Source organism: Heliangelus exortis, chromosome 24 (genome assembly GCF_036169615.1).
Source record: "Heliangelus exortis chromosome 24, bHelExo1.hap1, whole genome shotgun sequence".
Classification (NCBI taxonomy): domain Eukaryota; kingdom Metazoa; phylum Chordata; class Aves; order Apodiformes; family Trochilidae; genus Heliangelus; species Heliangelus exortis.
This window is the reverse complement of record NC_092445.1, coordinates 5,758,401-5,773,543: the sequence shown is the minus strand read 5'-3', so window position 1 is coordinate 5,773,543 and position 15,143 is coordinate 5,758,401. Positions and strand designations below refer to the sequence as shown.

Genomic DNA, 15,143 nt, shown 5'->3' with positions numbered 1-15,143 from the left:
AAGGGGAGAAGCACCCACATGTTAACAAACTAAGGGATATCCACACCAGCACCTGGTCTCACAGGACACAAGCAGGTACAGACCATTCCTTTGCTTTTTCTGCTTCCTGAAGAGGTCCACTTTACTCTCACCAAAACAGCTACTGCAAGAGGAGAATGCCAACACAAAACTCAGAGCATTTATGTAGAAAAATTTATTCCATCTGAAGCAGTTACACGCAATTAGTTATCAGGAGCATGGAGAGTAACAGGTTGCTGGTACAACAGGACACCCTAAGTGAAGATGTGCAGGAACTAGTGGTCAAGAACTAACTCCCCAAAAAAGTAGTTTATCCAGGTTTAATTTGCTTTCTAGATACCAGCTGCCAATGCTGTTTCAGGTTCCTGGGTATGCCATCAGTGGTACATCAGTTGGTAAAAACATACAACCTTTACAACTTGATGGCCGCAAGTTTTAAAAACCATTTCACAGAAAGGAAGAAGATTTATGTGAAAACACAGCTCAAGAAGCACATAAGAGAGCAAAACACATGGAAGGTGAACAATGCTCTGCAAGTATAGCTAACAAATCCAAACTGCTGCTGCCCAGCAGGTAGGAGAAAAGGGAAAGGAAGGAAGGAACAAAAACCCCAAAATTACCAGTAGAAACCAAAAAATATAGAAGGAAACTGAATTTCAGTTCAAGTCAGAAACTGCAAGTCCGGTTTGTATCTGCACCAGATCAATCAAAGAAATCCCAAGACTTCTGAGTTGCACTGAAGAGGACAAAACCTTCCACACTTTATTTCTGAACTGTCAGTGGATTAACACTTATATCATTTCCACTGGCTCATCTCCACTCTGGCAGCTCAAGCCCATCAATTTTTGTTTAAATTAAGCAAAAGCTGCAGCTGTACCAAGCTAAAAAAATAGAAGAAACAACAACCAACCCAAGTTAGCTCTGTGTGGTGACGGCAGCTAAACCAGGACAGCCAGCCTGAGAGCAAGAGGCGGCTGGAGAGAATCTGCCCAAGGAGCAGGGCTGAGCCCTTTCCTCAGGGATTATTCAGTGTCTGGGTTAAAAAGCCTGTTGGTGGCATCTACAGAAGGATGGCTGAACACAAAGTCTACGTGTGTCTCAAAACCAGTGTTAAGTCAGTATCAGGGTTGAAAGGGAAGAGAAGGAAAAAGACTAAAACCAGGAAAAGGTTGTCATCTAGGACCCTTGACCTTCTGGATCCACACTTCCTTCAGGGTCTTCATCATTATAGATGTTCTCCGCCTGCAAGACAGAGAGAGAGGAACTAAAGAAGCATCTACCACCACACTGAGCAAGATTCCAGCTGCTACAGCACTTCAAAGTTTTGAGATTTAGGCAGTGCTATAAAGCACACAACACTGGGAGCTGTAAATAAAACCAGGAATGCTGGAATCTGCACAGCTCAACATCATCTCTCATCTGCCTCTTCCAAATCAACTTACCATTTGCCAGACTTGCATGATATTGTCTTCTGATACAGAACAAATTACCCAGGGTTCATTGGGATTCCAGGAGAAATCAGAGATCTTTGCAGTATGACCACCATGAATAAACTGGCATTGGGGAAACAAGAAGGACAATGTTTACAAATCTACAAGGCAGAGATGAGCAATACATCAAAACATCAATGAGACTCAGACTCACCAACAGCTCGGGGGGACCATCCTCAGCATCTTCAGGGGACTGCTCTTCTCCAATTTTACTGGACAAAGGGAGGAAAGATGAAAAGGTAGGGGTTAGTTTGGTCGTTTTTGAAGTGTGGTGCAATTCATCAGTAATATTTTGTCAGGACAAGGTGACTAATTTGGGATTTACCTCAAGTCCCACACATTTAGCCTGCGGTCAGTTCCACTGGAAGCCAATATGGTTTCATTGTGGGGAGACCACTGAACCTGCACACAAGGATCAATTTGGAAAGGAAGTCAGTCTGAAGAATCTCTAACATGGCACAGACTCACAAGTAAGACCACTGCATTTTGGATCATGAAAGCTCTATGAAGATTCAAACAGAAATAGGAATACACCCAATAAAAACTTCCTAAGGCACAAGGTAGGTCTGTGAACACTGAGCACCCAAAAAGTACTCACGAAACCTTTCCTCCAACACAGCCCACATGTTATGAAGTGCAAACAGCTCTCAAGGATATTAGCAGCTCCTTAATTTAACAAGGATTGCACAAATATAAATGATGGCTTCCCTAAGTAGTAGGTATGGTTTCCACATCAAAAGAAATCACTCTAATTAAGCTTAGCTGCCCAAAAGCTCACATTTACTACTTCTGCTGGAGATAAATCCCTCCAAAACATGCCACTTAATAGGATCACAGGGTTAGAAAAGAACACGTAACTCTGCACACAACCTGACATTTCAAGATTTCATGTGTAATTTTGAGATCACTGCAGTCTTAACAAGTAATTCTTCTACCAAAAATAATCTCCACATATTTTTCTTCCAAGTAATGCATGAGTTAGAAATGGAAATATTGTATCTACTAAGCACATGGTACTCAGGATGTTAAAATTCTACATTTACACCCACAAAATTAGCAGCTGTTTGCTCTCACAGGATATTCTGGTGATCTCCTTTAATGGGCACCTTTCTACAGGAACAAGCTGAGAGAACGAAAATTCTGCAGCACTCCCATGTGCCTTCCTGCCTCAGTCTGCTGCCATGAATAATTTACATTCCCTCTGCACTGCCAGCATTTCACCCTGCTGGGGGGGTTAAAGTTCTTGACTTGTTCCTTTCTGGACACTCTTATTTGTACTGGAGCTCTACCCCACACAGAGCCCTACGCAGCTTCACAATAATAAGCCAGAAAATTATAAGCAGATGAGAGGAAAGAATGTATGAGTTAAGTACATTTAATAAAAATTTACAATGGAAAAGAATGTGGGTTTTTTATGTTAGTTTCCAGACATCTAAGTAGAACTAAGTCTTTGTGCACAAAAGTTTTTTTTTTCACTATACCTGAAATATTTCATCTTTGTGGGATTCAAAAGAGTGCAATTTCAGTTTCAGGTTCCTCAAGTCCCAGAGAGCAACAGTCTAGGGAAAAAAAACCCAACATAAAAATATTTTTAGTTGAAGTAACTAACATACACACCCACACCCACCAGAAAAGAAACACCTATGTTCAAAGTTTGTGTAGATGTACCTTATCAGCTGATCCTGTAGCCAGAATAAACTCACTGTAGGGGTTGAAGGAGAGGCAATTGACTTCAGCTGTGTGAGCATCCACTGAATGACTGGGTTTGGAGGTGTTGTTTGACCGAGTATCCCAACTGTAGGGAAAAACATGGAATTAAAACAAAGGTTTACATCCCATTTCACTGAGAGACTAAAGAGCATGTGGGAAAGCAAGAGGGACAGAAGCACTCAGTTGCTCAAGGCATCACCCCACTTACATCATGAGTTTCTGGTCATCAGCAACAGATCCAAAAAGAGATTCGTGGAGCAGGTGCCAAGATACATCTTCCACCACTGCTGTATGCCCTGTGAAGATGGTCTTTGCATCTACCACTTTGCCTTCTTTTGGAACAGCACTGATATCCCACAAGCAAATGGTCTTTAACAACAAAAAAAAAAAAACCAAAAAACTTTTTAAAAATTCCATCTTTAGATTGACACTCTCTTCACCTCCTCTCCCTCTAAAAAATTCCCACAAAACCAAACACCTTTGCCAAGGGACACAAGTACAGACTGTACCTCAGCTATGCCTGAAGTACTCACATGATCATCAGAAGCACTAAGCAAATGCCCACTCAGGTTTGGGTTCCATGATAGACCATAGCCTTCCTTCTGGTGGCCACGAAGACGCAGATCAGGGTTACACTCTCCAGAAGGGTCTGCAAAGAGGTGGTGTAAGAACTCCAGTGCTGAACATCATCTCCAGCTTATCCTGGAACACCTGGCATTAAGTGTTCCTCTACTTTCCTAAACTGCTCTGACATTTTCCACAGGATGTCTCTCTATCCTTTTGAGCATTATCCCCAACTGAATCACCTCGTTAAAAGAGGATGCACTGAGACAGCATAGAGCTATTTGTCTTCTTAGCTTAAGAAAAACACACTCTTATTTCTTCCAAGCTGCTACGTTTATGGTTTTTGGCTGGATGGCTTGCAGTGGAACATTCTAAATTAGTGCTAGAGGACCTGAGGTATTTTTCTTCCTCTCATCATCCCCAACTGGCTGATCCTCCCCATGACTGGCAGGAGTAGTTACATGTACTATCTTGACAAGTTCATTGGTAAATGACTCTTAATATCCTTGCAGGATAGCAGAACAACAGCTCAGCTACCCAACAAGCCATGCAGTTTTCAAAAAGCTACCTTCCACCACCTCAAAACTACCAACCCATCCAGCAAAATGACAGAACAGCAGAAGGAAACACAGCCTGCTTCTGCATGGATACATATTGGATACATTTGTTCAAGCTGCAAAATAAAATAAACTTTTACACTAAATCCAGCCTTTCATCTAAAATCACAAATAATATACAATCCACAAAAGTTTTTGACCTCTTTTTCACTACATCAGCATTTTCTTAGGGAAAAGGCTGGCTGATCTCTGAAGTACAGACATAAAAAAGAAGCAGACACCTGGTTTGGAAGGGTGTTTGGTGTAATCAAAGACAAGGACATCACTGGATGGAGTCTTCGTGGCGATGATACAGGGATTCTGTGGCATGTAACGTGCTCTGTTCACTTCTCCCTCATGATTTATCTTGATTTCAATTTCAATTTTTCCACTAACAGATCCAAAGCCTCCAAACTCTAGAAAGAAGAATTCAGTACTTGTAAATAATAAGCTTGTTTCAGAGCAAGACACAAAGATCCAGATGGCTGGTACTACCAAGCACTTATTTTGACAGAGTCACAATAACAGCAGTAACCAAAAAACTGCAGTTCTTACATGGCATCTTGCTTTAAACATCTGAATTTGTAACAGGAAAATATCAGAACTTTGGCTAAGTTCAAGAACATTTCCTGCTGAATTTTTTTTACTGTTTTTACTGTAATTTAACAACATTAGCCCTGAACTTACAATTTCTAAAACTCTTAATCTGTAATGAGGATGTGTTGTACATTTGAAAGAGATGTGCTGTAACTGCACTTGGAAATAGAACAAAAATTGGTTAAAAACTTTGGACTGCATTTAGATGTGGGACTGTGATTTAATTTGCTAAAGCTAATTTATCTTATGGAGTAAACTAACAGTAACTTAGCATTTCACAAAATTACAGAGTTCAGGTATAATAAGCTGGCTTCCCGTTTGCTTGGTTTTAAAGTAGAGACATAACATAGAAGTAAGGAAGCAGCAACACTGTATCCATCAATAACTCTTAAGAAATCCAAAGATCAAAACACTAATTGCACAATCCAGGCTTCCAGCAAATAAAAAAGCAAACATTGGATCACTGAGGACTTTCACCAGGTGGAAAGATTGAGTCAACCAAGTGAAAATGAGAAATGTCTAACTTGGCAATGCTGACAGCAAACTGAGATTACAGAAAGCATGGAACTCAACTCTGATATTGAAGAAAACACAATAATCTTTTTTATTCACAAGGGGCTGGCACAAATACCAGGCAGCAGAATTCAGACAAGAGAAGAGAATTTGAAATGTTACACTTCTCTGTAATCAAATATTCTTTTACACGAGTGACTTACTTACTGGAAGAGTTCATGTAATGCAAAAGTGATAAGAAAAACACCAACAAGCACTACACCAGGAAATTCAATATCAATTCCTGGTGAGAATGAGAGGTGAGGCTTTGCCACACACATGCTGTTGTAATAAGTCTGTAATTTTAAGCCTGTATTTTTTTTTTGTTTCTTCTCATCTATATATTAGTAAGACATTAAACAAAAAAAACAACAACAACAACAACAACAACAACAAAAAATCACATTTGTCTATAAGAAAGGGTACCACTGAGAAATAAATTTATTACTTTGGAAATAATAGCTGAACTTTGCTACCTGAACTTTAAGGAAAGCAGAATACTAAGAAAGGAAGGAAAAAAGTGATTAACACTCCCTCTGGCCCACACCTCTGGTCTCTCACCTCCTTTCTCACTGTCATAGTGGGAAGCATCAAACTGAGCATCATCATTGGGCAGCTGCACACTTGCTATCACCAGGTGGTTTTGTTCATCTGAGGTGTGAGTCCCCAGGACCAACCGATGGATACTGAAATCTTTGCCTTCAGGTCTGGAAGGGAAGAGAGTTATGAGAAACAAAAGGAGTTTACACAAACACCCAGCTGATTACAACAGCTGTTGATGACAGTGTCTAATATTGGTAATATTCTTTTAAGTTAAGGTTGTTCTCCAACACCAAACATACTTCCTCTAGAGGAAATCTGCCATAACTCAAGATCTCAACCTCAAATTCTGGCAGACCACGACTCCTATCCTTTCCTTTAAGAGACCTTAACAGCTCCTCCCCAGCACAACTCTGAGGGCCATGAACATTGACTGAATTGTTATGGAAGCTCAGGGTAGTAGGGTGGTTGTGCAGGAATTATATCTAGTTCTATTTTGGAGTATTCTTTTGCTTATTAAAGGGGAGTGTGAAGCTGGAAGAACTGAAACATGGGAAGTAGATGTGTGAAAGCATCTTCTCAGAAACAGAAGACAGTTTTTCCCAAATCAGAAATGGCTCTATGGATGATGTCTCTGGTGTTCATAGTCTTTCTCAACTTGCTGTTGGCAAGGCAAGGGTACAAAAAGCAACAGAAAGGAACCACAATCTGTCTCACTTTAACAAGTGATCTTAACTTTATTATTTATTGTGTTTTGAAAAAGATATTAAATACAAAAGGATCAGTTTACCTTGTTACATCAGGAAGCCACTGAGCAGTCAAGCTGGGCCACTCCAGAGCATGGGTCATTACCAAATCGTATAAGAAGGGGGTATTCTTTTTCCATATTTTGTACTCTTCATTGATCACACGTTCTTCCACTGCATCATCAAAGGCTGCTGAAAATGTTTTGTTGTTGTTTTTTTTTTAAAAAAAAAAAAAAAAAAAAAGACATAATTAGCCTTTATGAATTTATTTACACAATTGTGAGTGGGCTCTGGAGATGGAGCAAACTACATCACACCCTGGTTTGCTGTTACAACAACTCTACTGGAGTGGTTGTTAGGTGATTAAAACCCCTCTGTTCCACATGCTAATCCTTGTTTCTGGATATACAGCTGGGAATTAATATTAACGATGTCAAAATTTCATCATCCCAACAAAAGCAGCATCGTAAAACCCCGATGCTTAGTGCCCCAGGGTACAGTGGAGGAAAAAAACAGAACCGTGAAGATGTTAAAGCAGGGGAGGCCCAGCAGCTGCTGCTACACAGACCGGTTTAGATGCAACCTTGACCTACCAGTTCCCCATATCCAGTTTTCCAAGGCCCCTTCTGCTGCCTCGCTTCTTTCACGCACTTTCTCGCACCATCTGCTACCAACCTCCGCTGGGGACAGCAAAGGATCCCCGGGAGCCCCCCCGGGACGCGGCTGTGGCCGATGACATCCCTTTGTCTGCAGCAGCAGTTGCCCACACCCCTGGCGGGGCACAGCCTCCCACCGGCCGCCTTCCCTGGTTCCGAGCTCGGTAAACTCAAACCCGCTCCGCCGGGAAGGATCAAAGGGCGAAAAGGCGGGAGGGGTGGGGGGAGGGCTCCGGGAGCGGCCACCCCCCCACTCCAAGCGCCGTGGCCGCCTCGTCAGGCCGGGCCTCGGGCCTTCCCTCCCGCTCTGAGCCAGCGGGCTCTGCCCCCGCTCCCTTCGGACCAACGGCGGGGGAACGGAGCGAGGAGGGGGCTATGGAAGGGAGAAGGGGAGTGGGGTGATCCCCGCGCCTCACAGGGCCCTGAGCAGAGAAGGCCGCGCCACGGGGCCTGCGCCACGCCACGCCACGCCGCGCCGCACCGCACCGCACCGCGAGCCCTACCTTCCTTGTCCGCCATGTCGAGGCGGGGGCAGTGGGGCGACTGCGGGGAACGAGGGGGAACGAGGCGGGGCGGGTTCGGCCGGGCTGGGCCGGGCGGGCGGCCGGTGCCTGCGCTGCCTGCTCTGAGCCCTCCGGCCGCGGCTCTATTGTTTCCTGCCCCCACCGCCTGCCGCGCCAACGCCGCGAGCCCCTTCGCGCGCCAACGCCGACCAATCAGCGCCCGCCGCCGGGCGACCGCCCCCAATCAGCGAGAGGCGAGGGGCGGGGAGAAGGGGCGGGAGAGAGCGCGCGGCGGTCACGTGGGAGGGCAGCCGGGAAGAAGGCGGCCGGGGGGGGGTTGGGGAAGCTCCCCTGAGAGCCGCCATTTTCCGAGGGGAGGGCGGCGGGCGGCCCTCGGTCGGTTCTTAAAGCGACAGGGTCCAGCGGCTCCGGGGTGGCTGTAGGCGGGGGCGGCTCCTGGACAAGGCCCCGGCTTAGGGGCGGGAAGGCTGCGAGTTCACCGTAACGGAATGGGAGAGGAATGGTGTGTGGTGGGGGCCGGGGCCTGGACCTCACGGCTCTCGCTCCTCACGGGGCCGCTCGGAAACCTTCGGGGTAATCCTCAGCGTGCTCTTGGGTTATTAATTATGTATAATCAGTAGGTACTTCCCTTTTTCCCAGCTCTGAGCCGTGCTTGGGATGCAGCTGGTTCTGAGGGGGCTGCTGTGGGTAACCCGGCGGGATCAGCCACGGATCTGACTGCTCTCAGGCACAGCGTGACAGGTATAGAATCAAAGTCTGTGTTCATCCCGCTTTATTCCCTCCGGGGAGCAATGTTTTCTCAGTTTCAGACTTCTCTTTGCAACTTCCCTGTACACTTACCTGAAATATAGAAATAGGCAATTCTGTGTTGTCCTGTGGAAAAATGGGATGTGAGGCTATAGATCTTCCTTCCTGACACATCTTGGGGTTTGGAGGCAATTCAAATTGCAGACTGCTCTGTAATGTACCAGTGGGCTTATTATTTTTCTTTATAATGGTGTTATTGTGGATGAGTAAAATGATTGATAGTGTACAAAGAAAGAGAGGGGAAATGTGGTTTACTTGGGAAGGGCCAAAGGCAGTACTTTGTCTGCAAACTTCACTGGATGAATGAAACTTGTACTTCCCACCGTCTCCCAGAGAGTTCTGATAGCAAACCAGTTAAATAGCGTGCATTTAGTATCATGTTTTTAATACCTGAGCCTGTCTGCCGTTGTTATCAAGCTGCTTTCAAGTGGAAAATACCCAAACTGGGCGTCAGTTCTCCAATTTCTCCCCCAGCAGGCAGGGCAGGCTCAGGGCTGAGGGTCTGGTGGAGGTGTTTAACAGGTTTCCTTCCAGCAGGAAGTGAGGTAGTGTTCATCCTAGCAGTGATGGCAGCTGATGAGAGAGACTACAACCTGACAGAGGAGCAGAAGGTGATCAAAGCCAAGTACCCTCCACTCAACAAGAAATATGAATGTGAGTATTTTTACATCTTGATGCAGTGTTCTTGTGACAGTGCAGTTAGGAGCAGGAGGAAGATGCTTTGTAGGTGCATTTGGGTTTTTTAATATGCAGGTATTCTGTGTATTTAGGCTGTGGGGTGCATCTGTAGGTGAATTAAAAGAGATATCTACAACTTTATCACAGATAAATGCCTTTGTTATTACGGGTGCTAAAGAAATCATGATGGAAATTAATTAGTTAAATCACACCTTGACAACTTCCCCCTTTCAAGCTATTTCTTAGCAAGGTAGTGTATTATTCTACCTCTTTTATACAGGAACTTACATTAGCATTCTGTGTGTTGCTTTTTCTCCTACATGCCATATTGAAAGATCTTTATATCTCCCCACCCCTGGAATGTCTTCTGAGTACATGTCAAGCCAGTGGGTAGCAGCCCAAGGTGTAGCTTAAGCTGGTGCTCCCAGGAGACTGTACAGTGTGTGACTGTTCTTTATTTCAGCCATGTGTGTCAGGAGGGACAGTTATTGCTACTCTGTTAGAATATATACTTTTAGGGTGTGTTCAGATCTTAATTTGATAGCAGTGCAGAAGTACAGTGACATATTACAATAGTCATGCTGTTTCCATGTCTGGCAGAGGTTTTATTCTTCTTTTATATCCACTGGAATTTGTTTGCTTTAGAGACGGTTGTGGAGAATCCATTAATGGTGTGAGGATGATCTAAATAGCATCAGAATAATATTTCAGTTAGAGTTATCATGGCATGGCATTTATTTTACATTCCAACCTGGCTCTGTTTCTAACAGCCTGGTGTAATTTTGCATCTATCTCGTTCCTCTGAGTGAATATAAAATGATGTTCATGTAAAACTTGCTACATGCTTGGGATGATAAACCTACCTCAGTGATGAACATTGCCTTCTATTTTATTTTATGCACTTCTAAGAAAAGTTCTCCAGTTGCATAATGAATGTTTCTGGGTGTGGACAGCTATATTTCTTGGATGAGCTGGAAATATTTGCAAATCTCATCCTCTGCATGAATAATTTCCAGTCCTGCAGACTTCAGCAAAAAACTCCCTACTCCTGGTCAAAGTTTCTTTTTATTGCAGTTACCAAGAGGCTTCCTGCTGTGCTACAACAGCTATGCCTTGCACACAGTGCTCTGTACACACAGGGCACTGACATCATTATGATAAGCATTGTTTTCCTGCTTGGCAGAAATAATTGAAGATTCCACCTGTGCTTTTTCTAATATAAAATAGATTGTCAGTGTTTCACATCTGAAAATGAGGGCAAGAAGTTCTTGTTATAACAACAATATTTTATTTCCCCTTTTTAAGATTGATTGGCAAAACAAGTTTGATAATGTTGTGCCTTTTCTTTTTTCCTTCCCCCTCAGATTTGGATCACACAGCAGATGTGCAGTAAGTGTGAGCAACTGGGATTTGATGACGGATTATTGTTACTTGCACTGCTATAAATCTGGAATATCTGGGGAAAACTGGTTGCAAATGTTCACCTTACAGAACTGTGAAATGTCACACACTGGGGTTTTTGATGGTCAGTTTTGTTTCTGCTTTGGCAGAGCATAGAATCTCATTTGGTTTCTTTTCTAATGTAAATTCCTCTAGTGATGCAGATTAAGCCTCTGTTATTTGGAAATGTCTTATCTTCTTTTAATCTTTTCCCTTTAAACCAGATTTCTTCTGAGTAATTCACTTTTACAGACATAAAGTAGCCATATAAGGAAAGAGCTTTCTTGTTATCCGGTAAAACATTATTTTCCATATTCTCCCAAGAAGCTCTTCTCACAAACCTCAAAAAGAAAAATCTCTCTAATCTGCCAATAGCATAAGTGTAGAAAAGCAAATATTTTTGTTCATTCATTTCCTCTGCATTAGTTCTCATATTCAGATTTCTTACCTGCATAATACTTTGGGATATTTTTTCCAAAAGTGATGGTTTCCCATTTTTGTTATGGTCTAGTGAATTATCCCATGTCTTTTTAGGCTACATGCCTGGGGAGACACTTTGGAAGAAGCATTTGAGCAGTGTGCTATGGCCATGTTTGGCTACATGACTGACACAGAGACTGTGGAGCCTGTGGATACAGTGGAGGTAGAGGCAGAAGGTGAGGCTGTGTTGACTTTTTATATTGGAAGTGTATGAAACCTGAGGCAGAAAGGTACCAAAGTTTTGATGCTTTACATGTAGTATTGTTGCAATTAATTGAAATAGAATTAAGCATTGCTAATCTGAATCTTCTAGTAGTGCAGAAGCTGTACATCTGACCTACTCTTAAAAATGTTTGGGTGCTCTTGCAGAGATAATCAACTGACAGTTTTCTGTTTCAACCACACAGGACATGACATGTTGTCTCTTCTCTTCCACTTCTTGGATGAGTGGCTGTATAAATTCAGTGCTAATGAGTTCTTTATACCCAGGGTAAGTGTTCTAGTTTGGTGTTTTTCCATTTTCAGGTTGAGGCTATTCTCTGATAATACCAGCTCTGAATGCTATGTTACTGTATGAAAAAAAGAGACACAACACATTGAGAATTGAAAATACCAGGGCAGGAAGACTTCAGAAGCAAACTGTTAAGCTTTGTTACCACAAACACTGATCATCAGCTGACGTTGTAGAGTTTGTGTTCCAAGTATCAGTAGTATCTCTTTGAGGCTGCTCAGATTCTCTTTAGATTCCATTTAAACAGTGGAAGGGAACACTTGGAAATGGGATTTTCTGGGAATTTGTACCTGAAGATAGAGCATTTTACTGACATTTCTTCTCTCACTTTCTCTGCAGGAGGTGAAAGTGCTTTACATTGACCGAATGCATTTCAAAATAAGATCAATTGGGTGAGCTTAAAGGATCAGTTGATTAATGAATGGCTTTACTGAAAATGCGTGTGTCCTTCAGAGTCACCACTCTGAAATACTGTGATGTACTGGAGTTCACTGATGCTTTATAAAAAGTGGTTTGTGGGCTTCTTTTTTAATTTCTTTGAGGCTTTAAATTAAAATCTCACTGTGCTATCCTCGTAAATGTAACTAACTATAATATTGATAAACACTACCAAAATTCCAACCACCTCTCCTCTTTTCCCATTCAAAGGTGGGGAGAAGAGTTCTCTTTACCCAAACACCCTCAGGTATGCAGTGGTTCATTTGTACATGACAGGGGTAGGATGGGGGGGTGGTGAATTTTAAATCAGATCTCTGAGTTCTCAAGAGATCCAGGTATAAACATGTCTGGGTGGTACCACAGACCCTAAAGTCTCACTTTCTGGCTGTTTTTTAGTGAATGCCTCTCTGAAACTGTTGGCCTGAGCATCTGATGCTTCCTCTTCCTTAAACCACAACAGTTGGTTTTCTTTTTGTGATGCTGATAACCCAGTAAATGAATTTATATTCCAAATGTGCATGTAGGTTTGGTTTTCACAGAAGTCCCTGCCATGAGTATGGCAACTTTCTTATTTACTGGAACAAATACAATTTGCAACTATTAAACTGGGTAGGGTTTGTGGAAGGTAATAAGTATTGTTTAGTATCATGAACTCCTAGAAGGGGTGCCATTTAGAAAATCCATGCTTTTGTGTCTTTTATCTCTAGGGCACGGAGGTGAAAGCCATAACTTACTCAGCAATGCAGATCTGTGAAGATGAAAAGCCTGAAGTTTTTGTCATCATTGATATTTAAAGCGAGAAGAGCATGGCTGAGTGGATACTGTCACAGGCTGGCAAAAGTGTTACCCCATGGAAATAATTTAGGAATTGGCCAATTCAAGTCACAAATTGAAGGGAGTAACTGAAGGGAATGACAGCCTGGGATTTGACTTGAGGATGATGAGACAGAGAAATACCTGCGTGCCAGGAAAAAAAAGAACTGGTTGGGTTATGTAGGGTGTTGTGAAGAAGAGATATGTAGGTTGAAAGGTCCTCAGGAATGCCAGTGGTCAGCTGTTAAAGGCTGACACGTGTCAGGTCATTTGAACTAAACAGAGAAATTAGTGGGGCTGCTAGTTAAAATACTATGTTTTTGTAGAGTAGCAGGAGGTAATATTCATATCCATTGTTTCATTTGCACATTTAAGTGTTCTAATTCAGGGGTGACATCCCTCCTCCATAATACAGAAAAGGTCCAAAATATCTTCAGTGAATCATATTTAATGCAGAAAAAAGAACACCTAAGGAAGTACAACAAAACCCACCACAGGTTTTCCACTACCTTAAAAAAAAAAGTCATGTCAGCAGGTGGTGCTGATTGCTGTAAATAAATTTCCACATGAAATCCTAAAGGATGTGACCATGCATATGGAATCCATATAGCACCTTTTATCACTGGAAAGTAGGTGGCAAAGGGATGCACCAGACTCTGGGTTCACTCCCAGCTGTCTTGAGAAAACTGATTCTCTTAAAAAGCAGATGATTCATACCAGCTTCCCTTTTTCTTCTCTAGAAGGACAATGCAGGGGGTGTGTGCCAAAGAATTATGGACTTCAGCTCACTCAAAAATAAAACAAAGCACAATTATTTTTTATTAAAATCCCAGGACCACAAATGTGCTTCCTGCTATTGCTGTTTCAGGGTGAGAGGAGTGCAGGAATGGTCAGTGCTGGCCTGACTTTTTTTTATTATTATTGTCATAGCTGCAAGGGCCTCACCTCTGGAGGGAGTGTCTCCATCTTGTAAAGTCATCTTAAAGAGATCTGGTTATATTTACACTGACTGAGGAACAGAATCCCCTTTGAGAAAGCTTCAATGCTGCAATAAAAGCTGGACTGAGACTTAACACATCTGTGTGTGAATAATTCTAACCAGTGGATTTTTTAACACCCCTGAATTACATTTGTGCTTTGTTCTCTGCCAAGGTGAGCAGGCTTTGTTGCTAAGAAGAATCACAACGCACCTATTCGGTATGAAAGTACCTGCTTTTCACAGGTTTTTTTTCTTACATCCTCACTAGGGCTGAATTGCTGAGTGCACATGCCCACTACAGCAGAAGCCGTATGAAGCTGCAGCACTGTGAAGGAAGAAGCGGGGCCTGTAGCCGAAATTAGTGGCTCTGGGCCTCCCCTGGACCTGGCGAACCCCGCAGCCCCGAGGGCCGTGGCTGGCGAGCGGGCGGCTCCTTGGCTGAGCGGGTCAGGTGACTGCGGGTAGCCAATCAGGCGTCGAGTTGAGGCGGCTTTGTTCTCCACAGAGCCTGAGGCGGCGGCCGTGGAGGCGTTGGGTCTGCTCAAACCCCGAAATGGGGGAGGAAAAGTCTACGGAGTTAAAATGTAACTGTGGAAGTGCTGAGGTGCCCTGTGTGTACAGTCACGGGCTGTAGTAACGCAGCAGTGTTCTGCTTTTAGAAATCGTGACAGGAACTTCCTAGAAATACATTTCCAATTGAGTAAGTTAGTCAGTTTGTTTCCAGTATTTTTTAAGTACTTACAAAGCAGGCCTTAAACTCATCTTTTTTAATTTCCAGAGTCTAAGGAAATTTAGTATTATGGTAGACACTTAGATGAGTTTATGGGTAAAGTGGAGAAGCATCTGGTTAAGATGTGCATTAGACATACAAATCTCACATTAATAAAATCCCCTAAGCTCAAAAAATCTGGAGTTTGGGGGAGCATTAGGGAATTATTTTACAGGCTTGCCCTGTTCTCACTTTTGCCCAGGTATCTGAATGGCAACTGTTGGAGACAGGGAGA

At 43.0% G+C, this 15,143-nt stretch overlaps 2 protein-coding genes across 5 annotated transcripts; one reads left to right on the top strand and one right to left on the bottom strand.

Moving 5' to 3' along the window:
- Nucleotides 1–178: 178 nt before the first annotated feature.
- On the bottom strand, nt 179–8,363 carry RBBP4 (RB binding protein 4, chromatin remodeling factor). Of its 3 annotated transcripts, none has more exons than XM_071767735.1 (12): nt 7,973–8,363; nt 6,858–7,005; nt 6,089–6,234; nt 4,621–4,794; nt 3,752–3,867; nt 3,427–3,587; nt 3,177–3,303; nt 2,990–3,067; nt 1,834–1,910; nt 1,663–1,720; nt 1,461–1,571; nt 179–1,260 (listed from the first exon to the last, which is right to left on the bottom strand). In XM_071767735.1, the coding sequence occupies exons 1-12, from the start codon at nt 7,986–7,988 to the stop codon at nt 1,195–1,197; spliced, it is 1,278 nt and encodes a 425-aa protein (XP_071623836.1). In that variant the 5' UTR covers nt 7,989–8,363; the 3' UTR covers nt 179–1,194. The 3 variants fall into 3 exon arrangements, with proteins under 3 accessions (XP_071623836.1, XP_071623837.1, XP_071623834.1); XM_071767736.1 differs by having other exon boundaries at nt 6,858–7,002; nt 7,973–8,127; XM_071767733.1 differs by lacking the exon at nt 7,973–8,363 and adding an exon at nt 7,489–7,616.
- Nucleotides 8,315–14,233, top strand: ZBTB8OS (zinc finger and BTB domain containing 8 opposite strand). 2 transcript variants are annotated; one of them, XM_071767739.1, is made up of 9 exons: nt 8,315–8,495; nt 8,633–8,734; nt 9,335–9,454; nt 10,843–10,867; nt 11,453–11,574; nt 11,806–11,888; nt 12,249–12,301; nt 12,558–12,594; nt 13,055–14,233. In XM_071767739.1, the coding sequence occupies exons 3-9, from the start codon at nt 9,367–9,369 to the stop codon at nt 13,139–13,141; spliced, it is 495 nt and encodes a 164-aa protein (XP_071623840.1). In that variant the 5' UTR covers nt 8,315–8,495; nt 8,633–8,734; nt 9,335–9,366; the 3' UTR covers nt 13,142–14,233. The 2 variants fall into 2 exon arrangements, with proteins under 2 accessions (XP_071623840.1, XP_071623839.1); XM_071767738.1 differs by lacking the exon at nt 8,633–8,734 and having other exon boundaries at nt 8,315–8,566.
- The last annotated feature ends 910 nt before the right edge of the window (nt 14,234–15,143 follow it).